The sequence below is a fragment of the Miniopterus natalensis genome, chromosome 4, assembly GCF_054644295.1.
Source record: "Miniopterus natalensis isolate mMinNat1 chromosome 4, mMinNat1.hap1, whole genome shotgun sequence".
Classification (NCBI taxonomy): domain Eukaryota; kingdom Metazoa; phylum Chordata; class Mammalia; order Chiroptera; family Miniopteridae; genus Miniopterus; species Miniopterus natalensis.
Window position 1 is genome coordinate 76,991,109 of NC_142084.1, and position 27,875 is coordinate 77,018,983.

The 27,875-nt window shown below is 43.8% G+C and overlaps 1 protein-coding gene across 1 annotated transcript in view; it reads right to left on the reverse strand.

Moving 5' to 3' along the window:
* Nucleotides 1–27,875, reverse strand: part of EBF2 (EBF transcription factor 2) — a 181,609-nt gene that overhangs the window by 147,597 nt on the left and 6,137 nt on the right. Inside the window, exon 6 of the mRNA XM_016203452.2 lies at nt 22,858–22,926. Within this exon, the coding sequence (XP_016058938.1) occupies nt 22,858–22,926 (69 nt within the window). The remainder of the gene's footprint in view (nt 1–22,857; nt 22,927–27,875) is intronic.

The window sequence follows — 27,875 nt, forward strand, 5'->3', positions numbered from 1 at the left end:
GGGAACCGAAAAGGCCAGGGGGCCTGAGGTCACGGAGCCCTCCAGTCTCCCATCTCGGCTGGTACAGAAGGCAGGGGAAACCCAATATGAGCATTGTCTGGCCCGGGTGATTTTTTTTTTTTTTTTCCCCTTCTCATAATATAACTTTGTGAATATGTTTAAGAGAGTGTCTGCTGTTATTGGTCTAATGAGCTAACTCTGAAATCTGAGCTAAAGACAGCTCCCTAGTGGCTGCTCACTGTTCCACAGACCGAAAGGAAACTCCTTTCAGGGGCCCATCAGGGCGAACCACTGCTGACAGCTTGGAACGGCACAACACACAGATTTATTTCACAGACAGCCACAGACAGGAATTTAGCACCCTGTGCTGGCCTCCTGCTTCGCGGAGAAGGTGTTAAAATGCAACCATGCAGAGCTCTCCCTTGAACAAAACCCAGTAGCGACTAATCAAGCGGTCACCCGTCCCCGGCAGAGAAGCGCGGTCGCCGGCAGCTGAGCACCGCCCGGGAGCGCCATCCTGACAGCTGCGCCCGCCGCCCGCTGCAGCTCCCGAGCTGCCTCGGCAAACGCTAAATATTGTGCCTGACCTTGCAACTTCCCAATTAACTGATTTATAAACAACGGCAAATGTTATTTATTTATTTATGACATCTTGGAAAGCCTTCCCTGGATTTGAGGGCACGCAGCGCCCTGCCGAGAATATTCCCCGAGGCCCGCCTAGGGCAGCAGCCCCCGAGGGTGGCTCTGCTGTCCCTCGGCAAGGCGCCTGGGTGAACGCACCACGGAAAGGTGTGGACTAAAGGAGTCGCTGGTACGTAGGCATTTACCCGCCCGCGGTAAGCAAGTCCGCCGCAGAGGATTACCTCCATACCATGAGCACATCTGCTTTGTTTTATGCAGATGTGCTGATGTGTGTACACACGTGTTGCACATAGGGGCATGTTTATATAAAAAATATATATATGGGCATATGTGTCTCTAAGGCAGCCTTCACCTTCAGGTTGGAGCAAACGTGCGTAAGTGTCTCCCCACCGCCGCAGACCGGAAACAAGCGCTCAACAGTTGATCAGCTGAGCTGTTTAGGGATAAAGGCAAAGCACATTTTTCAAAGCAGCTGTAACTGCACCCTGGTAAGTGGGGGTGGTTCCCGGGGAAATTGCATGTAGTCAGTAATATTGTTTATATTGATCATTTTGCTAATCTGGCTCTCACTCACACAAAGCTCTGGTTTCTGATTTTTAGGTTGTGCTTATGAAACAACCAACTTGTTCTGGTGAAAGGAGAAGAATTTTAAAAAAAAACAAGAAAGGAAGGAAGAAGAGCAACAGAGGAAGAAACATTTTCCTTTTGTATTTTCTGTACGGGGAACAGGCCCCTGGTTTTCTCGCTCTAAGTTCCATTTTGAACGGCTCCCAGGGCTGTCCTCACCGACGGTAGTCCCCATAAACACATGTCTCGCAGCCACTTCTCTTTCTCCCCACCGTTGGCCAGTCAATCGACAAGAATGGCCAGGTCCTCCGAGTCCGATGCCGTAACACACGGGGCCAAAGGCAGAGCCACGTGCGTGCAAACAGCAATCCACCTCCCCGAAGGCCCTCGAGCACCTGACACAGAAGTAAACGGGGGATGGCACCGTGGGCGAAAGGACGCTGCCCGGGAACCAGAAATGCACTTTGACAGAACAGAGTCCGCATTTTTCCTCCTACCCTGTGCCATCCTCCTAGGTGTGAGCCGCCATAACATTTACTTGGACTTTTTTTATTTTTTAAACCAACGTGTCATCAAATTTCTGGGACACTCTGCACAGTCGAAAAGGGCATGATAGCAATAAAAAAACTGATGCCCAGGCCGGTGTCCCCTCTCGGAGCTTCTCCTACAGAGCCCTTAACCTTTTTCCACCCCCCTGTGGGGACTTTATAAAGGGAGCCTTGAGAGAACCAAAGCTCTGAAAACTGAAGCTGGGAGAGAAACCTCAGCACCTCGAGGAAGGCAAATTCGCCTGCTCCTATCCCAACACAGAGAAGAAAAAAAGTATGCCCTGTTTATTTTTCTCCTCCCACTTCTTTGCAAGCATATCATTTTCTCAGAGTCCTAGTGTCGTGGATCTTGGTTAAAGGAAAGGGATTTTATTTTTGTCCTTAAAGTCAAAAGGTGTGTGTATAGGGTAAGGGTCGGGGGGAGGAAAGGAAACCACAGGTCAGATGTGTTGCAGGGACTTTCTATGGAAGGCGGCCCCTGCTTGTATATATAAATATGTGTGTGTGAAGTCCATATCATACTGACTAGTACAGGGAACATTAGGATACGTGTATTTTCATTTCCATAAAAAATAGTAGTTTGGAGGAATACAATACAAAGAAAAATGCAACAAAAAATAACTAACTTCAAATAGAGAAGTTTGCCTTAACCCCAAACTGAAAATCATGTAAGCGATGCCTGGTGCATACTAGGCCTGTCCCTCACACTCGCATTCCCGCTCTTGCTTTCTCCCTAGAGCGGGTATCTCATGTTTTAAGCAGGCCCTTTCATTTCTATGTGTGTTTGCATTCCAAGGCGAAATCTATTAAGGCAAAGATGAAGTGTGAGCAGCAATGGGCAGACAGAGTTCTTAACTCTTCCACTAATGGACATAGTCCAGGTTTTATTCTGGACTTACATATGTTCTGACTTTGAGACAGTTCCCTATGTGTGGTGTTCGCCAGATTTCAAACAGTTGCTACTAGTGGGGAATGTGCCTGTCTCCTTGCTCAGTGTGCAGTGTGTACACTCAGAGTGTCCCCGAGCCGACACTTGTGACCGTCTCTGAGAAGCATCAGTCTTCCGTGGTGCAGGTCTTCTGGTAGTCATTCGTCAAACGATACCTACTATATTTCAGGCATGTTTCTAGATGTTGGGGATAAACCACTAAACAGAAAGGCAAAAACCTCTGCCAGGAAGGGCAATAGGGACAGTCAACAAATAAATGAGTAAAATGTATAGCACGTCAATCGGTGAAAAGTGTGATGCGAAAAGTCAAGTAGGGAACGGGGCTTAGGACCTGTGGGAGTGGGCAGGAGGTGTTTCGCTGAGGTGACATTTAAACAAAGACCCAAAGGACATCTAAGCAAATGAAACGCTTCACGCTGAAACATACAGTCCCAGTTCAGAAAGGAGATGTGAATTAACTGAGGACAGTGATTCTCCCATTAGTTTTTATCATTCCAATCACAGCCAGTGGTAAAACAGCTGTATTTCTCTTCATTTTCCTTCCAGAGACCAGGCTGTACTTCCCCACACTTGTCTCCTCTTTTCCCACTCAACGTCCATTTGGTTCCTGCTGACTTAACAGTAGGTCCCGTCATTCCTTTAAGTAATATTAGCTGAGCGTCTCCTATATGTCAACATTTTGAGGAAGGAATATCAAGATGGTGTAGAAGCAGCATCTCTGATGTCACAGGACTCTCTCCCCAACTCTAATCGTCTGCCTTCCCACCATCCCCATCCTACTTGCTCTCCTTTTCTTCTTAAGGCAAAAACATTCAGAAATCCTAATTCAGTACTTGGGGTTTTTCATTCCAGACACCCCCAAATTGTAAATAGGCACGCTCTAGTTAGACTATTCCAATTCCCTGGTTGTTGTTTTTTTATACACTCTACTTACAATCATATTTCTCCTCACTATTAAAAAATCAAGGCAAGCCACAACAAGATGTCTCCATGCAATTTTGTATCACCGGTAAAAGAAAACCTTGTCGATATGAAATCAGACAGTGTAAAATTCTCCCCCAGAGGAATCCGGCATTATTACACCCCCATCAATCATGGTATCGTTTCTCCAACAACTGTATCAGATGCGCCGTCCGGATATTGCTCTGTCATCCTACCAATTCAGCAGGGAAGCCAGATACCGTTACAAACAATTCCGAGCCCACCAGCATCTAAACTCTTCCAGGATTCCAGATTTCAAAGTCCTTATTTGTTTCCAACTATTATCAACTGTCTAAATTCCGGGACTTTAGTATTGGGCATAATGGAATTTGACCTAAACATTAATGTATGACCTATACATATAAATTTATGAGAATACTCTATGAATTTGACCTAGGCAATATGAAGAAATGCTATGTACACATTATAATATTACATAGTATAAAAATGTAACATATTATTGGGTGGCATATATTTCAATCTTAACTTATCACAGATTAGGTCCTATTCTGGAACTAATGTTTATTACATTAATGACAGGCAGTAATTCCCCCCAGCTCATATTATGGATCATCTATCTAGGCACTGTTCCATCCATCCAAGATATAACAAATAGATACACTAATGGATCCAGCAAAGTCTCCACCTTCTGAATTTACCTCTTTTTTTTTTTTTTTTTGGTAGAGATTTTTGTTTTTCTTTCATCAAATCCTTCCAATATTGGGGAAATTATAAGACCAAGCTTAAGCTTAAGAAAAGATATGGCTGAATTTTTCAATTGCCTTTTCTTTATCCCCTTGTCCATTAAAAAACACTTTCTGTTCCCCTCTCTCTCACACATGCACACACGTTGACTTGGAAGGTTTCAATTTCCCTTAACATTTTCCCTTTGTCCCTGCCACTGAAAACCCAAAGCAAGTGACTGAAGATCCTGCCTTGGCCCCTGAGCAGAAAACACCCACAGTACACCCACCTTATGAACCTTATTTATAATCCTCTGTAAATTTGCCCAAAAGTCATGAACTACATAATACTAATTCTTAGAGGTTGACATATTTCCCTGATCTTTCATGAGCCACATGGGGAAACAGTTTCTCCTGATCTGAATGAAGAAGAAAAACAGTGATCCTAATCAACCATTTGCCCTTAGTGGCTTCCCTAAACAAATCTGGGAAAGCGCTTAAAGGCTTGGGAATAACCATGACCCTGCTTGATGCACTGTAATAACCCTACCTAATTATACTGATATAAAAACTAATTGGAAAGATAGCAAATGTCAGGGTAAGATGCAAATCGTAGGGTGTTAATTGCTGAACAGGTGCTGGAATAGAATTAAATGAGCATTCTGATTAAAAGAGTGGAGGAAACAAATGTGGACCCCCGATACAAACTTGGCCATGTGACTTCTTCAGCAGTCCATTCCACCAAGAAAAGGTCATAGTGCTACGACCTCTGTTTTGTGATGGGTGGACCAAAAAAATAATAGTGAGCGAAGAAGAAAAAACAATCTAGCAACAATATCAACCTGACTTCTGGAACGGAGAGCTTAGTTTGAGTCCCAGAGACATGCAATGTGTTTTCAGAGTTCTTAGATACAGAGATAAGTCTAGATAGAATCAAGAATTTATAAATGCTCACCTCTCCCCGGACACAAGTCCGTGCCCTTCCATCCTAAACCAAAAGTCCCCGTAATCCCCCTAGCAGCACCCCAGTGCTAAGTGCTCTAGGTGTTCATTACACATTTGTGAGTTGACCAAGTGCCTGATTGATTAAGTGACTCAATGATGTTGCTTGCCTTCAAAACACTGAGGCAGCGTGAGAGTTATGGCATTGGGGTGGGCCGGCATGACACAGAGAATACAGCGGAAGCTCCAATTGCTACAAGGTAGTCATTCTTATTGTAAATGGTATTTATTGATATTCTAGCAATCCAAACTTTAAACATCATCTATAAGGGCGATCTTCTCCTTAGTCCCTTATATCAATGAAATACTTCACAAACCCCTGGGGCCTTGCTCAAGCTCTTGGCCAGCCATCATTAAATTTCCTGACATGTGGCAAACCCTGGACCAGTGGTCCTTTCATGCCGAGTCCCTCAAGAGACAAGAGACCCTGAGAACAGCAGCTGTAGGTGGGTGCGGGTTGACACCAGGCAGCAGTTCCTAAGTTCCAACTTGATGTAACCCCTTCCCAAACCCACAACACCCTCCACCACCTAAAGCCCCACCAGGCCCCCCACCAGAAGAAATGCTCTATGTCGAGGCCCTAACATTCTTCTGAACATACTGCAACAAATAACCTAGAAGGGAGTTATTCCATTTCCAGGTAGGATGGTAAAGCTTGAATGTTCTTTTCTCCCAAGGGTTTGCAGCTTTTTGAGATTTATGATGCCAGAAACCTAAACGCGCAGGGAGGGCAGCCCTGCCCTATTCTTCTGGTGCTTCTCACTCACTTCTCCCTGCCCCCGGGTAGAAGAGCAATTCATTGACTGTGCTCCTTCCCCAGTGTCTGCAAGCTGCACATCAATCTGCCTACTTATATCTGGTTTGGGTGATACAGACTAGCAGCAGCAGGAGGCAAGTAGCAGCAAAGTTAAGTCTTCTAACTCAGACCTATGTCTGCTAAAGTCAGAGCAGCGAGCTGATCAACTCAGTCTGATTCCTTTTCTTTTTTTTTCTTTGTATTTAATCAATTTGGCCTCTATTTATACTGAGCAAAAGATGAATAATATGATGGCTCCATGAGATAATGCTTTCAACTCAGCAACCCAATTTCCAAGTACAAACAGGAGCTCCCAAATGCTTTAAGAGGGAAATGTGGCCCCAGGAGGTATGGGTGCAATTTCACCTTGTTTGTTTATGCTTTTATAAGGACACTGAGAATAATAATAAAATAGATGAGAAAGAGAAAAATTTTGCTCCAGCCTAGAGATGAGTGGGTATAACCTCCTTGTTGCTTCCTTTCCTTTGATCTTAAGAAAAGCTCACTCTCTCTTGTTCACTCTCTCTTTAAGGAACAAAAATAAACTGTCTCCTGAGTAATAAAGTCAAGACACTTGCCAGTAAAAATTGGTTAAGGCCATCACTTCTGAAGGTCAAATGAGTTTTAGACAAGATGTCATGTGGGATCGCCATTCAGCACACTTAGTTAAATGGTTAAAAATAATACAAATAATGACAGTAGTGGAGTTATTTTTAAAAAAAAAAAGAAAGAAAGAAAAGAAAAAGAAAAGAAAGCACCGAAGTCGGAGAGAAAATGAGAGAACCAGATGTCTTGAAGGAATGCTGGGAAACGCTTAAGAGAAAGATTTCTCCCACCCCAAACAAAAGCTTCCCCAAGGATCTTTTTGAGACTTGCTGTCAGTATCTGATGTCGATGCAACATCGTATATCTTTTTTCTGTTTTGCTGTGAGTTTTGCTTATTTATTTATTTTATTTTAACAAAGACGACATGACAGGGAAAACTTTTTGTAAGAGGATGGCAATCTAAGTTGACCCCAAAGCGAGCATTTCCCCGGGTCCCTATGCAGCCTCCTCGTGAAAGGATCCAAAAAACCCCCAGAAGTTGTGTTGCTCCAGTACTGGACTGGAACAGAAAGAGGCCGGCCTCATACTCCACTTTTCTGAACATGACACCATCGATTTAAGAGAGGAGAAGATACCACAATCTATCCAATTTCCAAAAGAAGACTTCTGCTTTTCATAAAATACAGCCTGAGCAGGTCGAACCTAAAAGACTGTCATGAGATGCAAATGCGCTCTCAGGGGAGGGCTCCATGGCTCCAAACACACACTGGGACTCCACGCTGACCGCGCAAGCCCGGTTCCAGTTGTGTCCCAGCCTCTCACGGGGCGAAGTGGGCAGCGGGGCCCGGGCCTTCTACCACCGGCCTGCTTTCACAGGGCACGGCTCACCCACAGAACCAAAAGAGGCTCTTGTGCCAAGGGATGCTTTTAAAACTCCGGCGAGGCCACCGCAAGACTCAAGTTCCAAGTACCGCTCGTTGCCAGTGACAATTAGAACAATCTGAAAATGTTTCTCCCAGGAAAATACACCTTTTTTGTTGTAACAGGGGTGTAAACGCCAGCCAATCTCTTTTGGCACCCAGTGCTGTAAGGAGCGCTTTCACTGTGCCACCTCTCGACAAAAACGCCCTCAATGAGCGTCCTCCAAGGACCAGCTTTGAAAGGGGGTTTCGCGTATCAGGTTAATGCATGCACTTGGCACGGCCCAACTTTTGCACCAAGGCTCTGGGGTATGGGGTGATAAGAGCCAGGTTCTGTTTGTTAACGATAAGGCAATTATTTCTTTGGTACTTCATAGGAAAAAAAAAAAAAAATCTTACAGCAAAGATTCAAACAAGGATCCCTGGGGAGACGACGGAACTCGTAGGTTGGAAAAGTTTTTTTTTTTCCCCTTCACAGGAGCAAACAAATGAGCCATTGAGAGCAACCGAACGGCTAAGGCAGAGGCACCCACAAACACGCTGGCAGTCGGCTCCCGCACGTCCCCACTAACTCGGGGAGGGGAAGGCAGGCGCGGGGGGGGGGGGGGGGGGGGAGAGACACAAAAAGACAGGCGGAAAATGAGAGGAAGGAAAAAGAGAAAAGGGGGAAGGAACAGGAGAGCAGGGGTGGAGTGAAAGTAAAGAGGCAGGAAAGAGAACAAAGGGTGGTGACGGGATAAGAGAAAAGACAATGTCCTTGGGGGCGCTTCCGGTGTGTTTGGAAATTGACGAGATCCGTGAACTTGGATGAGTGAGTGTTAGACCTTTATTTTCACTGACCCTAACAGAAATTTAGCATTTCCTTCCATTTTAAATATAGACAAGCCCCAATGATGTTAGTGACCCATAGGATTCCCTGGACTGCCACGGGAATCCATGGTAAAAAATAAAAGAGGGGGTAAGAACCCTGAAACCCTGCGAAGGCATTAGGCATCCTCTCCCTTTGCATAGGTAATATTTCAGAGGACGGGTGTGCACGATTTTCAGTTCAGAAAGGAGACCCTTCTGTTCACTCCCTGGGTTGGGCTTTGTGCCTTCAGGCCAAGATTTCCTGGCCCTCCCTGAAACTCTCTAAGGTGCAACAAGTTTAGGCTTCAGAAACCAGAAGTATTTCTCAAGGTCATCACATCTGACTAAAGCTGAGAGGCAGTTCCACAGCTTCACAGGTCAGGTCAAGCACAACCATTTTTTCTGGCACACTTTGCCCACCTGGTTCCCACTAAGCTCTGTAAAACTCAGAAAAGGGTAGGCTGTGACTTCCCAAAGAACTATGTCGTTGAAGCCTCCTATGAGGGAAAAAATGCTGGAGAGACAGAACAAGGTGTCCTACAGACGAAACAGGTCTCAGAACAACTGGCCTTCTGCTCATTCCTCCTGGTCCTCAGAGTCACATCACAGAATGCCAGTTTCGTGGAAATACAAATTCTGTTGGCAGGGTAGGCCAGCATCCAGAAGTCAACGGGCCATTGGCCTCAGGACCTACCAGGCAATCTTCTGGTTATGGCCCTTCACAGACATGGGTGGGAGCAGCTGAGTCATGCCCTTAGAAATTCCCACCCAACATCACAGGTTGGCCCAACTGATAGAAACCACGCAAACTCACCAAACTGCTCTTTCTGCTTTGGCTTCAGGTACTTAGATTTAGTGCAGAACCTTGGCCTGTTACAGACGTTTCTAAGCCAGAGACTCTCTCCTCATGAAGCAAGGAGGCCTTATACCTTGACTTAAGGCTTTCATTGTGCTGGATTAGAATGGCAATCTTCCAGATGGATATCACACTCAAAACCACCTGTCTGACCAGGGGCTACAGAGAAGGAAGCATGTGGTTTTAGGGTGGTGCCAACTGTGAAAACTTTCAATCACTTCTCTCATTTAAAGATGGGAATGTTTTAAAGGACAGGGAGGGGCTTCTTGAAGAGGATCCCACAGCCCCATCTCCTCCTTAGCGAGGAAACGGATCTACCTGACAGGAAGAATCCAGGGAGCTTCAAAATGTGTAGGCAGGTGCCGGCCATCAGGGTGGCAAGGGTCAGGCACAGGATGGAGAAAAATGCTAAACAAGACTAAGTCCCAACCAAAACTACACACAAGCTTCCCTCGCTGTCTGGTTAATTTGCTTCCAGTCTCAGTGATGGGAATTAGACAATCGCTTTAAAAACTCAGAAGCCCACCGTAAAAATAGAAAATTATTGCTTCCTGTCATGACCAAATATTAAACACAGTGCACACCTAATGACTCTATCCCTCCCCAGGGAAGAAGCTTTATGAACAATAAAATCCCAGCAGACTTGCAGTGTTTGGGTTTGGAGGTCTCATTATGGGCTTACTGATCCAATACAATTTACAAGCTCAATGGACTCCACTCGAAGTGGAAACTGCCAGCCTGGAGTTATAAACAGAACACCTACAGTGAAACCAGCGTTTCATTCTTCGTGGGGAAGGAAAAGAAGAAGGGGAGTGCAGAGAAAGGCATCGGGGGTCAAGCTGCTCGTGGAAAAGTTTCTGACTGCCTGCGTGGGAATCAAGGGTAGACGTCCCACTAGAAATGCAAGGCAAGGGGGGAGAAAACAAGGGACCCTAAATCCAAAGGCAGGGAGTAAAACGAAAGGTGAACAAAAGATACAGAGGGAGATGGGGACAAGGGTGGGGTGCGAAGGAATCTGCCATCTTTTTTTTCTACCTAGGTTGACTGGACATGAAACCGAGCTTTCAAAGTTAGATATTTTTTTTTTTAGGTTCACTAAATTACCCAGATACATGTCTCAGCGTGGTTATCCTTCATCTCGTGACTCCACATCTGGATGATAAAATGCATTAGCCACTCTACATTTACTTGGGCAAGCATCAAGTGGACTGTTAGCGTTAAATCGAAGCAAAGTCTGGCTCTTGTTCAAACGTCAGCCAAGACCAAGCAGGGAGAGGGGAGCTTCCCCTTTACCTCTAACTTCGAGCAATTTATCACTTGGGCCTAAACAATCCCACATGTTGGAAGCGCTGAAGAAGGAGACTTTGGGAACATTGAACAAAGGCTTCCAGGGAAGTCAGAAGGAAAGTGAACAGGAGACAGACAGTGGACACTAAGCAAAAGCAATTCAGGGGAGGCGACAAGTCCATAAAACAGGGTCTAGACAGAGCATGAGACCAAGGCACTTAGAGGTGACAGAGAGAGAGGAGAGAGAAGAGACAGAAACCTGAGGGGGGCGGGGGGGTTCTGGGCAGAAAAACTGGCAAAGACGAGGGGACAAAAAAATGCCAGTATTTCCCAATAATGCTTTCTGCTCACCTAGCAGCGTTCCAAATGAATCTCCACAGTGTGGAATCAACTTCCACATAGACCAGAAAATGATGATTTCTACCATATGAAGGTAGGGGGGGAAAACACTAAAGGCGAAGAAAGGAGCCCGTGCTAATTGGCTCTGGGGCCAGTCAGGGTTTTCACACATCACCTCTCTCCACCCGGGGCTGTGAGGCAGCCCTTACTTGCCTATTCTTCAGATAAGAAGCCGGGGTTCAGGTAGGCTTTTCAGATAAAATACAGGATGCCCCGTCAGACTGACAACAAATAATTTTTCAGTGTAAGTCTATCCCAAATATTGCATGGGGAAGGCTTATCCTGAAAATGTATTTGTTGTTTCTCAGAAATTCAAATTTAACTGGGACACACTTATCCTAAAAAGAATATTCGCGTTTATATATTTAAATTTAACTGGGCAGCCTATATTTTTATTTGCTAAATCCAGCAACGCCATATTGAGTGAGAATGAATGAACGGGTGAACGCTTGCATGGCCCAGGAGTCTTCAAACCCAGACCTGAAGCCAGATTTTACTACAGTCATTATCGCACTGCAGGAATAACGGCCACTTCGGGGACTCGACCCATATGTCATAAATCTGTATCCACTGTACAGCCCAACTTCCTCTGAGTAAGACAAAGCCTTTCACACAGGAGAAACTGACTGTGTACAAAATCACAGCTTAAAGTGAAGTAAAATGCTATCAGTGTGACCCACGGTACGAGCTAGGAAGGTGCCAAATCCTCCAGAGCCGCAGTCAAGTCAGAAGCTTTGCAGTTTAGCCCTGCCCGGGTAGCTCAGTTGGTTAGAGCATTGTCCCCATATGCCAAGGTTTTGGGTTCGATCCCCGGTCAGGGCATATACAAGAATCAACCAATGAATGCATAAATAAGTGGAACAACAAATCAGTGTCGCTCTCTCTCCTTTCCTCTCTCTAAAAATCAATAAAAAAGGTTTGCAGTTCAGCAACAACACACTTGATGTGCATGCCATCATTTCTCCTGCCCCTTACCTTGCATAGACCATCTCAGTTTTGTCCTGGGTACTAGAGATCTTGTTTCTAATCCCATTTGGGTCTTGGATCTGCTTGCTGCACAACACCTCTTCAACTGAGTTTTCTCGCCTGCAATGTGGGGTGACAGGCCCACTGTACAGCTAAAGGAGTCATATGCATGGCTTTACGTTATCAGGAAAATGTCCTGTGCAGTTGTGCAGATCTGGACCCCAAACGAAAAAGATCACCCTTTGTCTCCATAGGGATCCACCTCAAGGCTTCATTGGAGGGGTTGCGTGTGGGTAACAGCATTTGGTGGTACTGTGATCCTGAACATATCACCGTTTTGTGAGTTCTCTTTTTTAAAAGTCCTGGCATCCTACAGGCCATAAAATACGGAGGTGTTAACCTCAAAGAGCTGGCCTGAACCCAGTGGTTCCATCCCTGCAAATTCTTTCATTCCTGCCATCATATCAGGGGGATTAGGAATTTCTCTCTTATTTCCTTCTCAAAAGCTCCTGTTATATGGGAGCATTTGTAGCCTTTCTCCCCAGGTCTGGCTCCTTGGTGGTCTTGAGGGGTCTGGGAAAGTTTGCCTTCACTGGAGACTGAGTGTAGAACCAACCTTCCTGGAGGACATTCATTTAATTAATTACCTGGTCTAGACTGATGAAATGCTGACTCCTTATAGATTTGGGTCTGGCCTGCCTGACATGCTTTGAGCCTCTTTGTCACCCAACCACTTTCCTCTCTAATCAAATGCTCGCTCTGACTGCAATTCTAGGTCAACGTGAAGAACAAAGCAACAAAGAACTATTCTTACAAGATTTCAATCAAGAAATAATCTAGTCAAGTTTTAGTGGGGGGAACCCTAAATATTTAAATCATCTCTGGGTAATTTCCTTTTCATTTCCTTAGGATATGTGTCCTATTTCCCAACCATTTGCCTTTTAGCCTCTTGGCCAAGTCAAAAATAGGCCCAGATCATGTGATATTTGTCTTTCTCTGTCTGTCTTATTTCTCTTAGCATGATAATCTCCAGGTCCCTCCACACTGTCTCAAAGAGTAAGAGATTCTTTTTCACAGCTGCATAGTATTCCATTGTGTAAATGTACGACTTTTTTATCCACTCATCTACTGATGGGCACTTGGGCTGTTTCCAGATCTTAGCTATTGTAAATAACACTGCTGTGAACACAGGGTTGCATATATTCTTTCTGGTTGGTGTTTTGGGATTCTTAGGATATATTCCTAGAAGTAGGATCACTGGGTCAGGAGATTATTGTGCTAAGCAAAATAAGCCAATGAGAGAAAGACAAATATCACATGATCTCACTTACATGTGGAATCTAATGAACAAAATAAACTGACAAATAAAATAGAACCAGTGGCATGGAAACATGTAACAGACTGACAGTGTCAGAGGGAAGGGGGGGGGAGGTCAGATGAGATTAACCAAAGAATTTATATGCATACATGCAGTGCCCATGGACACAGACAATAGGGTGGTAAAGGAATGGGGTGGGCTGAGAACCGGGTAGAAAGCCAGCCAGATAACTCTGGAAAGAGTTACCTTTCCCAGAAGCAAATATCTATTTCTTATTCCCAGCACAGCACAAGTTCAGAGCACTGCTCTTACTCTCCTCTTGACTCATCCACTTCCTGGCAAATCTGCTATTTAATCACATCACACAGTTTTATAAGGAAGAAGCTGGAAGTTGAAGCATACCATTATCTGTTCTGAGTAACCCCATACATCCAGCTGGTCCTCTGATTTTCACTGGGAATTGATCCAGAGGAATCTATGCAAGCATTTTGAATGAAAGAATGCTAGTAAAAGTGGACTGGTTTTGGTCTTTTTCCCTTTATTTAAAAGAACTACTTGTAAATGGTCTGGATTCTGGCCTCTGAGTTCCTGCTTTCTCACAAACATCCAGGCTACTAAAAAATTCACAGATTGCCAGATGGCACAACAGCAGTTCTTCGCAAAGGATCCGAGCTTTCCAGTGAACAAAGGACGTGTGCTCATGGGGACAAGTGGCAACATCAGCAAAAGCTTTAGAGTGGTGGGTGTATTAGGGGAAGGGAAGTGGGATGTGGAGAGGTGAGAAAATGGGCTTTTCACCTCCAGCAACTGGTATTTGGCAGGGAAAACCTCTCAACCACTGCTGGTGGTAGAAAAGGACATGTTCAGAAGAAGTTAAAAGAAACTAGTTCAGAAACTGGGATATTTTTATAGTACATCACAAAATTTGAAGTCTGCGCCCACCTTCCCAGTTCCTAGGAGTATAGGGTGATGGAAATAATGTCCAAATTTTGGCAGGTAAACTGATAAATTCCCAAAAGTGCCAAAGAGGGAGGGAGGGGGAGGGAGGGAGGGAGGGGGCAGGGAGGGGGGAAGGGGGGGAGGGATTCATGAACTATTGTATCATCTTCTAACAGGTTCCCCTACATCCGTTCTCTATTTTCCAATTCATCCTCAAAGTTCTCTCTCCAAAATATTGACCTGACCATGAAATTTCACCACTCAAAATCCTCTGATGTCTTCCCATCACAAACAAAGCAATGTCGAAATGCTTTTGCATGGGCATGTAAAGTCTTCCAAAATCAGAACCCAGGTTATCTTTCCAACTGCTGTTCTCCCTTTCACACATATCCATGCACTTCCGAAACCACAAGCAGATTTAGGACATTCTTTCCTTTCCACATGTATTTTCCTACACACTTCTCTCCTCCTAGAATGTCCTTTGACCTCAACTCTGTACCCAAGTTACAGCCGTCACCCCACACACCACTTCTTAGATGAAAATCATCTGCCCACTTCAGATTTTCTTTCAGAGTTTTTCTCTCTACCTCTTTTATGACACTTTTTACAGTTTATATTGCATCGGGATGCCCTTTGTTTTTCCACCTGAACCATAAGCTCCAGACGGGAAAGCTTTGTGTCTAGTCAATCTTATTATTCCTAGGAGCACCTTGCAAAGTCCATGACATCATAGGTCCTCAGTAAATACTGAGTGACTAAATAAAGATTCACTCTGCCTTACAGCCCTATATATCTGTTCTTGGCAGTATTTTATACCTTTCTGCCACTAGAGAATAAGATGCTAAGCAGTTGTCAAAAACAGGTAGTCACAGAAAAGGTCCTATATGAACTGGCAAAGGACTCAGTCATCCAAACTCTTTGACGCTTGGCAGTCCAAGATTAATTTGCCAACTTATATTCTCTAAGTGCCTGTAATACCTACACCACTGGATAGAAACTGTGAGAGATGCAGGATCATAATTGCTCTTAATTGCTCTGATTTTTAAAAGCATCTATTCCATCATGTATTGTGTGGGTACCTTACATACATTAATGTATTACTGTAACAGCTCAACATTATCACACAGCTGATAAATATTAGAGTCAAAACTTAAATGACATGTGGTGCCAGACCTTCAAGAATTACAATATAGTTGGGAATGTAAGGCAAGTCCAAATAGGTAAAAACAAACAAACAAACAAAAAGGTCAATACCCATACATCTTAACCAGAGCAAGCACAAGTGAAAAGACTTTGGCTACAAGAATGGCTATCTTGCCCTGGACGGGTGGCTCAGTTGGTTGGAGCACCATCTGGTGCACCAAAAGGTTGCGGGTCCGATTCCTGGTCAGGGCACATACCTAGGTTGTGGGTTTGATCCCTGGTCAGGGCGCGTTCTAGATGCAACCGGTCAATGTTTCTCTCTCACATCGATGTTTTTCTCTCTCTCTCTCTCTCTCTCTCTCTCTCTCTCTCCTTTCTTCTCTTTCTAAAAATCAATTTAAAAAACAAAACAAAACAAAAACCCCACATATCCTGGGTGAGGATTAAAAAAATAATAATGTTTAAAAAATATGGATATCTTTGAGGAGGTAGAATCTGAATGAGGTCTTTTAAAAGGGATAGGATTTGTACTGGCAGAGTTTAGGGTGGGTATTGGAGGTAGAAATGGTGTGTACAAAGAGAGAGAAGATGAAATAGTCAAGGTCTGTTTCATGGAACAAACATTTTGATTCAATCTGGATTCACAGAGAAAAACTAAAAGCTGGAACCTGTCTACCATCCACTTACCTAGTCTCCAGAACCCTTCTTACAGTTTGTAAATATATATATTTTTTGTAAGATTATTTAAGTTGTCAACTTCATGGGAATAGGTACCACGCCTGTTGTACTCCCTGGTGGTCTGTCAGGAGCAGGAGTTCAGAACTATTTGCTTAATAACTGAACAACAGAAAAAATTACTGAATCAATGAATGATGGTGTGAACCGATGTATAGACGACTAAGCAAGTTTGCGTCAAATCCAAAAGCTCTGCGAGTCTAGGAAGACTGGCCAGTCAAGTAGAGTAACTATAATTCTTAAAAACTAGCCCAACCACGGAAGAGAACAGCATAACTTTTCAGCACCACCTCTTCAATCAAGAAAAGGAGAGTCGTTTTCTCAAAGGAAGTTTCGTTTGGTTTTTACCACTTGGCTCGGGCTGTCATCCAGTGAAGAAAGTGCTTTAACCCAAAGGGACAATTTTTTCTTCACCAGCAAGTAGAAGAGTCCTTGCTCCTATACCTCCCTGAAACGACTAGGAAATTAGCAAAGGTTTTACTAGAAAACAAAGGAAGGAGAATATGAAAGAATGGTGCATTCACTTTGGGTAGATAATCTGTGTTTTTAGTGAGAAAATCTAAACCTTCCCTGAGGGAATGGAATTTTCACTTAAAAAAAATTGCCCGGGGCCAGGCTTTTGTAGGCTCTTCACAGCGCTGGGCTCCCCTCCACTGGAGATGGGGAGTCTGGGCAGAGGAGGCACATATTAATAGGTCCCGTAAATTATTGATGAGCAAGGATGATGAATTAGCATGCCTGACACCCAAACCTGGGCCCTCAGCTAGAATCAGAGTTTAGAGCTGGAAGGTAATGTTAAGATCACCCATTAATCCAAAGCACTTCATTTATAGACAGGGAACCTGAGGCTCCGTGAGGCAGCTCATGACCTTTGGAGCATTAACAGCTAGATAGTGAGTGATCTGGGGCCAGAAGCAAGTGTCCCGATCCTAGTCCAGGGCATTTCTACTACACCGTGAGGCCTCTCTGTCACACTGGGGACTGATATTTCAACTTGTCACACAGTTGAATGTGACTTGTACAGTTTCAGAGTAAATGACACTCTGGGGACAAATGACACCCACCATTGCCCAGAGAACAGGTTCCCTCTCTCTCATGTTCCTATCGGGAGTTCTTCCAGACCATGCTCACCAGGTCTTTCCATCTTCAACAGCTCTACATTCTGGAAAGCTTTTTCTTCAATTATACCAAAACCTTCCCCATAACTTCCATCCATTGCCTACACTCCAATTTCACCACTGAAACTGGCTATGTGACTTTGGCCAAGTTATCTAACGCCTTAAGTCTTATTTTTTTCCTCTGTAAAACTGAAAATTTTCTCAACCATTGAAGATTAATTAAGACTAATACAAATCATTTACCACAATGCCCAGCATACAATAAGTGCCAATTAAAATGTTAGATAAATGTTGAGTATCGGTCTCATCCATCCATCTCAGAGATAGAATTTTTTGTTCAGGAGGCATCACTACTGATATATCTGACTTATCCATTTCCAGGGAAAGGGAATGAGTGGGACTGAAAACCAGTCTGAGAGGTCTTGGCTGGCAAGAATCTGCTGGGCTTTGTGGACATAAATCTCATCAAGAGCTCAACTCTAACTACTATCCAAATTCTGCTTCAATGCTGAAAGAGACAGTGGGATTACAAGCAAAATCTATACCACAAATCAAGAATAGATTAATATAGATTTCTCTGATAAACTAACAAAAAGAAAAACTCTAGTGTTTAGGATTAATGCATAGAACGTCAGTCAAGGTTTTACTCCCTACAGTTACCTTCCGAAATTTCCCATCCCACAAGTAACTCTTCCTGGAGGTAGGTGGTATACTGGAGATAGGCATGACCTAGAGGAAAGGGAATTCAAGCCCGTGGAACAAGGGAGTTGGCGAGGCAAAGAGAGGAAGGAAGAGGGCGTGCTAGGTGCCAGGGGGAGCCAAACAAGAAGCCTGGACCAGAGGGGAGGGCCTCAAGTGAAGATGCCTACCAAGAAGACGGCAGGAGAAAACGTCATTAAAAAGGAGTCGTATCCATTAGATGGCAACTATCAAAAAAACAAACAAAACAAAAAAAACTAAAAACAAGAAAATAGCAAATAATGTGGAGCTACGGAGAATTTAGAACCTGCACTATTGGTGAGAATGAAAACTGGTGTAGCCGCAATGGAAACAGTATGGAGGTTCCTCGGACCACTACATGATCCAACAATTCCACTTCTGGGCATACACCAAAAACTAAATTAAAATAAAAATTGAAAGCAGAGACTCAAAGAGACATTTGTCTCTACCCATGTTCATAGCAGCGTTATTGACAATGGCCAAATTCTGACATGCTACAACGGGAAGGAATCTTGAGGATATTACGCTGAGTGAAAGAAGCCTGTCATAAAGGCCAGATACTACATGGTTCCATTTATTTGAGGTACTTAGAGGAGTCAGACTCGCAGAGGCAGAAGGTAGAATGGTGGGTGCCAGGGGCTAGGAAGAGGGGGACTGAGGAGCTGTTTAGTGGCAACGTTTCTGTTTTGCAAAATGAAAAGAGCTGTGGAGCTGGATGGTGGTGGTTGCACAACAGTAGGCGTGTGCTTAATAACCCTGCGCTGGACACTTGGTTGAGATGGCCAATTTTATGTTGTGTGTATTTTACCACAATTAATTTTTTAAAAAGAGGAAGACAGTATCAGGAAAACCCCTCATGGGCAACTAAACACCAAATATTTCCGAGTAAACCTTTTGAACAAGAGTTATCGTGTTGTTTACTTGGCTTCTTGAAAAAAGAAAATGAACACAAACACATCAGTACTTAAAATGGTCCTCCTGGGAACAGAGCTCAGAAATGTAGAAGACCAGCATCCCAAGATAAAAGACTGGGATATTTAGCATGTGAGAAATAGGTTGAAGCTGTCCTTTTAATAGAAAATATCCTACCACTATGCACATGACCAAGAGGAGCCTTCAGAGATTCAGAGAGAAATATTGCCCTCCCCACCCATCTGACTCAGTGGGGCTGCAAGTACAGGAACAAGGACTCTTTTCCTTCCTCACATCCGTAAGACTGTCCCCAAAACCCTCTTCCCAGGGACTACCAGGTTATCCTGAACCCCAGAGATTCCGTAGATATGCAGAAGCTTCCAGATAGAGAAAAGGGCTTGAAACAAGCACAGCCCATGAAAACAAGGTTGAATTAGAGCTTCCCTCTGAAACCACAAAATGTAAATCAGTGTGAGCCTTTTTTTTTAACTGACCACACACCGGTCTTTATAGACAAGATTTAGGTGGAAGACCACAGTAAGGATTCTGTTTGCATTATTGTTTTTGTTTTGTTCTGTTGTGTTCTGTTGGTTTTTCTCCAGATGGGGATTTAGGGATTTTACACGAACACTTGACAAACTCTCCCCCGCTCTATGCACACACACATTTGTATACAGAAGACTCTGCTAGAGGCCGTGATTCACGGTAAGTTCTGCTGGGCTGTGCGTTGGCCTGGCTTTTTGGAGAGCGGTGTGGCTGCCCAAGAATTCACAAAAGCACTCTGAAAAGACAACTGAAAGTAAAAATTAAATGTATGTTTCTAGAGAGCTCAATCAGGGAGCAATTTAGTGGAGCAAAAGAATTCCCAGTCTGAAGCTAAGTCTTAGGAAATGGGAAGTAAGTCTCTATGGGGGCCGCCCTATTGTAAAATCCAATGATATTCAATTAAGGGGCCACAAGGTAGCAAAAGCTTCTTTTTTTTTTTTTTTTTAATATTTCAAGCAGCCTGTTAGAAACTGAATGTCTGCCCAGGATGTGGTCACATGGGCTAAGTAAAAGGTCAAGTTGCTTTCTGGCTGAGCTGGAAGTCTATCATGTCAGTGGGGTAACATGTCGCAGCATGTCTCATCGGGATCAAAAACTCTGCTTGGTCACTGATCAGATCAAGGGCATTTCGGGGATGAGACTCTTCCTTCCCATTCTGTTACATGTCTTCCATTAATAAAAATGGATTTACAACTGAATTAGTACTTGTTCACTGCAGTTTGGCAGGCAAAATTTTGCAAAACCCTGGATTCACCAAGGGAAAAAATAAGGGGTCTTGGGTGGTGAAAAAGTTGGGGAACCACTCTTGAGCCTCCTATTCCCCTCCCCCGGACAGGCACAATTCTGGGGGAATAAACAGGGTTCCCTGGGGCCAGAAGGGAGCGTGCCTGTTGTGTGAGAAAACTCAGAGAGAGACAGTGTAAATTAACTGCATCTGGTTAGACTGAGCCAGGAGGGGGAGGAGATAATTAGCTGGCATTGTAGGAACAAGGGCAAAGAAGAGAGTTCTATATTTACTCAGAGGAAATCCAAAATAGACTACTTTGCACCCGTTTGGTGTTTGTGGGTGATCTCGACATCTCCAAGTCGGCAGGCTTGAACCCGGGGACCAGCTGCGCAGCTCAGCCAAACTCCTGACGACACAATCCGCGCATCCCCCCTCCAACAAATGGACGCCAGGCTGCATGTTTTGCTCCCACAAATGAAGGGAAGGAGGCTAAGGTACACCCAAAAGACACTCAGCAGCAATAAAACAACATTCTGGTGAGGGAAAGATCTCTCCAAACAAAAGCCCTATAATGAACAAGCCAAATAAATGCATCTGTTTATAATAAAACGGGTTCTCTAAAAACCTCATGCTGATCCCTTTGCAGTGCCCTTTGGTGTGTATGTGTAGACGCGAAACATTTCGGAAGTAATGCATATTTCAAGTGATGCAGAGACATCACTGGGCTGTTTCATTGTGCATAGGACAGTAAAAATAAATGCCACAGTCACATAAAGCTCCATAATGGGCAGCCAAGATACAGTTTCCACCTTCTCAGAAGAATTTAAGGCATTCTAGCACCAACAACAAAAGCACCAAATATGAAAATCTTTTCTCCCATTGATGCAAAAAGACTACTTTCTTTTGTACATGTAACATGTGTACTACATAGGAAGAAGGCGTGGGTGCAGCTAAAGGTGTAGTTTCTTGCAGTAAGAGCTGCTGCTGTGTGCTTACGAGATGCAAGGTGCTGGTGAGCATTTATGGGTCTGCAAATATTTCTAAAGCTGATTTATGGGGTGCTATTACAAGAAAAGATGTAACAATGACGAGGTCAGAGTGCCTTCTTGAAAGGACAGCAAAAGTTAGTGAAAAAGATGAGATGACGATTAGAAGTCTCAGGGTACACGCTGGAAAGGACTGGGTCTGTGTCTAGGCTGTTCTTATATCCTTCAAATTCCCCCAGAGGGACCCAAGAGCAACATGGGAAGCTGGGAAATGATGTCCCATGCAATCAGCACACTCAACTCACACAAGTGAAGACAGAGAGTGCTGGGAGAGGCGATCGTGGCAGTGAGAGGAGTTAAGGACAATTGTTTTTTCATGCTGGCTCTGCTCCAGCCAGCTGTGCAAATGTGGGTTGGTCATGTCACCATTCCCAGGTTCAATCTCTTCATCTATCAAATGAGGAGGGTGGCTGACTCCAAAAAGCTCTTACAACTCTTTAATTTTAAGGGTCTACGCACTCTCAGAAAAACCAAAGAAATTCCATGTAACTCCTAGCATTGGTTTCACCTGAACCTCCTAAGATGGCAAAGTCACCATACACATCTGGCAAACATTTTAACTTTGTCAGCCTCTCCCAAGCATCTCAGAGAACACAGCAGAACTGCCATGGCTATTTCAGTGGCCTCCTGAAGCCAACAGAAGCAGACAGGACCCTCCAACTCTTCTCTCCACTATCCCACTGAGGAACCGAGGTGCTGAGTGCTTTGTCCAAGGTCAGAAGCCAGGACAGAGCCAGAATCCCAGCCTCCTCGCTCCTAGGGCTACACTATACTTGCCACGAAGAAACCAAGCTGGGTTTCCGGGAAGAATGCCAGAGGTTCCACTCTCCCAACTGAGGATTCGCTGGGATATTGGAATAACAACTTTGGAGACTGTGGTCTCTCCAATCCATTTCAGGACCTGGCTAGAAACATGAAAACCCAAAGAAAGAAGCAATAGGGAATTATTCCGTTTTTTAATGAAAGAGAAAAAATTAGGGGTGGGAATATGGGATTTCTTAAAAATTACATGATTGCTGGAAGTTAATTTGGTATTTCTTCGTTGGTTTATAAGTTCTGTTTCCAATCACAAAAACAGACAGCTGAGGATGCCTAAATCACATTTCAATGAATTAGCATCTTGTCCCAAAGAATCTTGCCCACTCTGAATATAACACAGAACCCAGGATGCAATCCTCTGAGGTAGAAAGGAATCTCCCTCAATGCAATAGAGCGCTTGTCCTAATCCCCTCAACCGTAATCTAAATTGGAAGTCTTTAAGCCCAACAGCAATCTCTGAGAGCAGTAAAGAGGTTGCCACTTAACTAGGGATACTCCGCCTCTTTAAGGGACCCAGCTGAGGCCTTGCCCTGCCTGGTGGGGAGATGGCATCTCCTACCATCCCTCACCACCCACACTCTCCTTATGAGGCCAGAGCCAGTGCCCCTGGAAAAGAACCCCATCAGAGATTTACAGACATTAAGTTCAAAAAGGAAGGTTCTGACTTCTTCCAAGAAAGGCCAACCAGAACTAGAAAGCACACGTTTGAACTAGCGTCGCACCTTGAAGATATAAAACCAACCTTAAGGCAGAGCCCAAGTGATCCGTACTCAGAGTTGAGATTCATAAAGGAAAGAACCCAGAGATGATTTTATTTTTTTTTAAATCGCCTTTTCCCCCTACCTGTCGATGATGACGGGGTCTGAAGGAGTCTCATTTCGGTTTCCACAACTTTTCTTTTCGCAACATCGACTGCAGATTGGGAAGGAACCAAGAGAGTGAAAGAAATTTGTTAAAAATCAAGAAAATACAATGAACATAACCATGTAAGAACGTTCGCAAAAATGAATGTGCCCTGGGTGTCCTCTTCACTTTCAGCTGCTTGAGAGCAGAATTTATGGCCGTGTTTAAAAACAACAGTGAACTTGAAGCCCAAAGATACTCATTTAAATTCTCACTCTGTGACTTATAAACCGGGTAATTCTTAGCAAATCACAACTTTCCCAAGAGTCGCATTTGTAATCTGAACCATGGACAGCTGGATTTAAAAATCTATAAGGTTATTTCCAGCTCGGTGTTGAATGATTTTATGACTATATGTTTTAGATCTTTGTGTCTTAATAAATATTTAGACAACGAGGGGAAGGGAAAATGTATAAAATAGATCCCAAGTAGCTGCCCAGGTTTTTATCAACCTTATTTACATAACATCTTTCTCCAGAAAACTCAGTGTACTTGATAAACATTTATGCATTCATTCACTTCTGTCATTTTCCAAATATGAAGGTGGAAGAGCAGAACTATGGTGTATATTTTAAAATAGGAAGTAAATGAGGCAAGGAGCTGTAAAACGGTAGCTCCAATCTTTTTCACCAAGTCAGGAACAGAAATGGGATTGGACATATAGGTCCCATCTTGAAAATGCTGCCTCCCCAAACTTGCACCTGGCAAAGGGCTGGGTGCCTGGTGGACCCTGGAGAGAAAGAAGAGGTCCTAGAACAATCACAACGGGTAGGAAGGACTCAGATGGACCTGGCGGAGACAAAACACTCCAGTCCAAAGGGTCCTGTGTGGGAGATGTAGACAAATGTAAAAAGGGCAAAGGAAGCTTGGTGGTGGAGAAGCAATGGAACATGAGCTCCCTGAGTTGCCCTACTGCTGCTTGTCAGGACCACAGACTTCTGAATACCTCTCAGCTCATTCAAGCACATGGGCCACCATGGACTATAACCTTGGACATAGCTTGTAAGAAAAGCATTATCATTCACACCGGTTGGAGAATATGTCTAATAAACGTTAGTAATAATAAAACTATATGTAAGCACTGCCCTTCCCATGATAGTTTCTCTATAGCTGAAGATTGGTGCAGCCCAAAAGAAAAATTCTTAACGTGGGAATCGGGGCTCTGGTGTCTAACCCAACTGTCCCAAACCAGCTGCATGAATTTAGTCTAATCTCTTTAACCCCTCTGGGCTTTGCCTCCCTATATATAAAATTAAAATGTTGGACTAGATTATCTCCAGAGTCCCTTCTAGGTTTAAGAAGTCCATGAGGCTATGACATTCCCTGAGCACCCTCCAAAAGTGATGACAGGGTAAGGAAAAGAGGGAAGCCATGTGGCAGCAGGGACCCGAAGGCCTAGCACAGCCCAGTCGTAGATTTGCTTTCTGGTTCTCTGCAGTACTTTCACCACCTCGGATCCTCTGCAGAATTACAAACAAACAAACAGTTTACAACTTTTTAAATCCATCTCTCTAGTGCAGGGACATGTGGATTATTTAGTGAATAATTTTACCATTCTCAAAAAATAGAATATACTTGAAATATGCTAAAAAATTTTCACCAAATGGGCACAATAAGGTTTCAGAAATTTAATCAAATTAGTAGGAAGTAAAAGAAAAATTGTCTCAACTTTCTTAAATATCAGTGCTTGCCCCTAGGACTTTCTGAAATAATATTTTGTCTTTGAAATTATATTAGGTCTTAACTTTTAAAATTTCAATCCACCCCAAGATTAACACCAGTAAAAATACTGACCAGCTAGCTCTCCCACCTCCCAGAACTTTTGTCTTTCTTCCCAACTCCTACCCCCACCCATTTCTGTCTCCTCTCCTTTTTCTGGGGCTTATGTCAAAGGAATACCTTTGACAACTCAGGCAAAACTTTTTTCTTAGCAACACAATTTCAAAAGCCCCATACGTGTTAGTTACCTAAGGCCTTCTACCTAGACTCCCCTCTGACATCACCAGCATGTCAACCTAACCCAAACGTGTGTTTGGTGCTGGGTACAATTTAATTCCAAACTAAATCCGTTTAGTTTGAGAAGGAATGATTCTGAGGAGGCCGAGTAAGTTTGCAAAATTGCTCAGCTGAATTCAGCTGCTTTCCATGGGGAGTTTCTCTGGAGGAAAAGAAAAACAGATAGAAATATAAGCCTGCTGCCAGTGTAATACAATGTGGGGATTCGGCTCAGGGAAGGGAAGGATATTCAAAGGAAATCCAGAGAAACTTCAGGACCCCATCTCCTATATTCCAACAGTCACATATTTAAGTATAATCTCTCAGGTTAATAGCACAGGAAAAAAAAAATGTAGAAGACAGTCACTTGGCTGTTGCACTACAAAAATAAAGGTATAAAACTAATAGGAATGCACTGTATTTGCCCCATTTCAGCCCTTCTTAAAATTTCTCTGGGTTAGCCAAAGCTAATTCTCTGTTTCTTTCTTTTTTTAAAGAAAAGTTCTCATCAAGATGTCCTAGTTATTCTTTCTCTGGTTTCTTAAAATGCCATTCGGTCATCATGCCAGAATATTAAGATAAGCAAAGGGGAGTGGAGAGTGGAAGACATTCATGAGCCACAGTCCCCAAACAATCGCTGTAGGGTCAGGTATGTGGACAGTGGAGAGGAGGAACCGGGTCCCAGAATCACCCAGATAACAAACTAACTCAGCTCTCCCTTCCCCTGCCGTACAGCCAAAGCCTGAGTCACCAACTTCAGGTTCAGTTTCTTTAGTTAAAAAGGCTTTTTAGGGTTACTTCCTAGCAAGCAAGTCTGTAAGTCTGAAGTTCTTGTTCAGTGAACAAGACTATAAAAAAGGGGGGCGGGGGAGAGAAAGAAGGGAGAAAATTGAACAAAGGCAAGAGGAAAGTGAACTTGGCACCGGGTTAGGACTCGGCTCCTCACGACCGCGGAGTGGCCTTTTTCCCTCGTGAATGAAAATGAAAGCGCTTCCCCTACTCCTCCCGGTCGCTCGGTGTGGTCTCTTTTATTCTAGTACTTATTTGGAGACCCTTTTACCTGAAATACTCTAACAGGCCTCTCTAATCCTCTCTATCGCTACGTCCAATCTTGAGAGGGAAAGAGAAAAAAAATAAAATAAAATAACAAGCTGGGGATGGGGGTTGGGGAAATGAGAATTTTTACCCCCACCTTGAATCTTACCTGAATTTTTCAGGAAGGGAGAAAGAAGGGGGGAAAGGGGTGGCTGGAGAAGAAAAAGCCCCAGCCGGGGACACAGGGTGTCCAGTCAGCCAAACTCCTGCTCAAGACAAGTGAATATGCCCTTTCCCCTCCAGAATCGTTTTTTTAAAATTCAACCCTCAACTTTCAAAAATCTGTCTCTAATTTCAAACTCAAATAAGCGCACAGCATGGTGGCTTTTGTTTTGTTTTCTTCTCCGCAACTCCTCCCTGCGATTGCATAACAAAAGTGTCTAAATTCACACCATCTGGCCGATAAAGACACTGGCCCCACTGCCCGGCTGGCCCATCTGATTAGGGCCCTGTCTAGCCTGCGCCTTGTGGCGAAAAGTCACAGCTGTGGGGTTTGCTCGCGCTCAATACAACTCTGTTATTAGCCAGCTGTAGGCCTTGAGACGACTTCTGTTCAAATTATAATATCTTTTAACCCTCTGAGCATTTGAGGGCACAGGGGTGGCTGGCAGCAACATTACAACTAGATTTCTCCTCGCTAATAATTGGCAAAATGAACTAAAGCAGGGAAGAGGGGAGCAGAGACAGTTGAAGGAGGGAGAAAAAGTTATTTCTGAAAGATAACTATATTGTTTCCCTCCCCAAAGCTAAATGCTAATTTATGAGCTTTTTGACTAAAGGTTATAGAACATAGAACCATGCAGGGAAATTCCCAGGTATGCCCCAAAACACCACACAAACGAAAGTGTGTGCCATAACCGTTGAGAAACAGGACATCTGGTTCATTCCTCAGCCATTGACTGCTATAACTGGCTCTTAAAATGTAGGAGAAGGAACTTTTTTCTCCCTAACTGCAGAATCAACCAGCTCAGGCTGACACATTGAATAAGAACTTCCCTTTTACATGCATCCAACATTTGTCATTACCCCTGTTCATCTCCCAACACACACACACAAAACAGACACCGTACCCATCCAATGGATCATTTATTTACCCATTAATTAATATTTGTTTTAAATTCTAGTTTGGAAAGAAAATAGCAGAGCATCTCTTCCCAGATCTCAAATGCAGAGAAGTTACAGTACATTAAATTTTTATATTGTGTTACTAATGCAGACTAAACTAGAGGCTTTAAAAATTGATGCTGCTACTTAAACAGCATAAAATGAGGAGGATTTGATTGGGCTTAAAAATAAAAATGTCAGATTTAAATACCACTGTATGGGGCATGCAAGTATTATTTAACATGACAGGTATAATTCGTCAGACAATGGGCCAGTTTGTGGTTTTATTTTCTTTCCTTTAAGAAGATAATCTCTCCAAACAAAGACATTTAGAAGTATAAAGAGAAATGAAAAAGCACCCTTCAATTAGCCAACTGAATCAAAGTGTTCTGATCACTTAGTCTAGGTATTGCATGCAAGTTCATCTTGGAATTGTATTTCTTTCTCAGCGGACCCATCAAGGGGCCCTGGGCTGACGAAGCAGCAATCTGCTCACTCCATCGCCCTGCACCTTACCCAGCTACTCGGGCAAGGAGGCCCCGACCCCCTCAGCTCTGGCCGAGTTCAACTTTGCATTTGGCACAGTTTGTTTCTCTAATACTTGGTCAAAACCAAAACAAACATGTCTGATTGTTACGTTTCTTCCTGACTGGGTTGGGAGGGCGACGAGGCTGCCAGGAGCTGACCATAAAACAGTCCGAACAATCAGCCGCGGCCTGCAATTACCCCAAACTAGCAAGTCTGGAGTAAAGAAGCAATCGCAG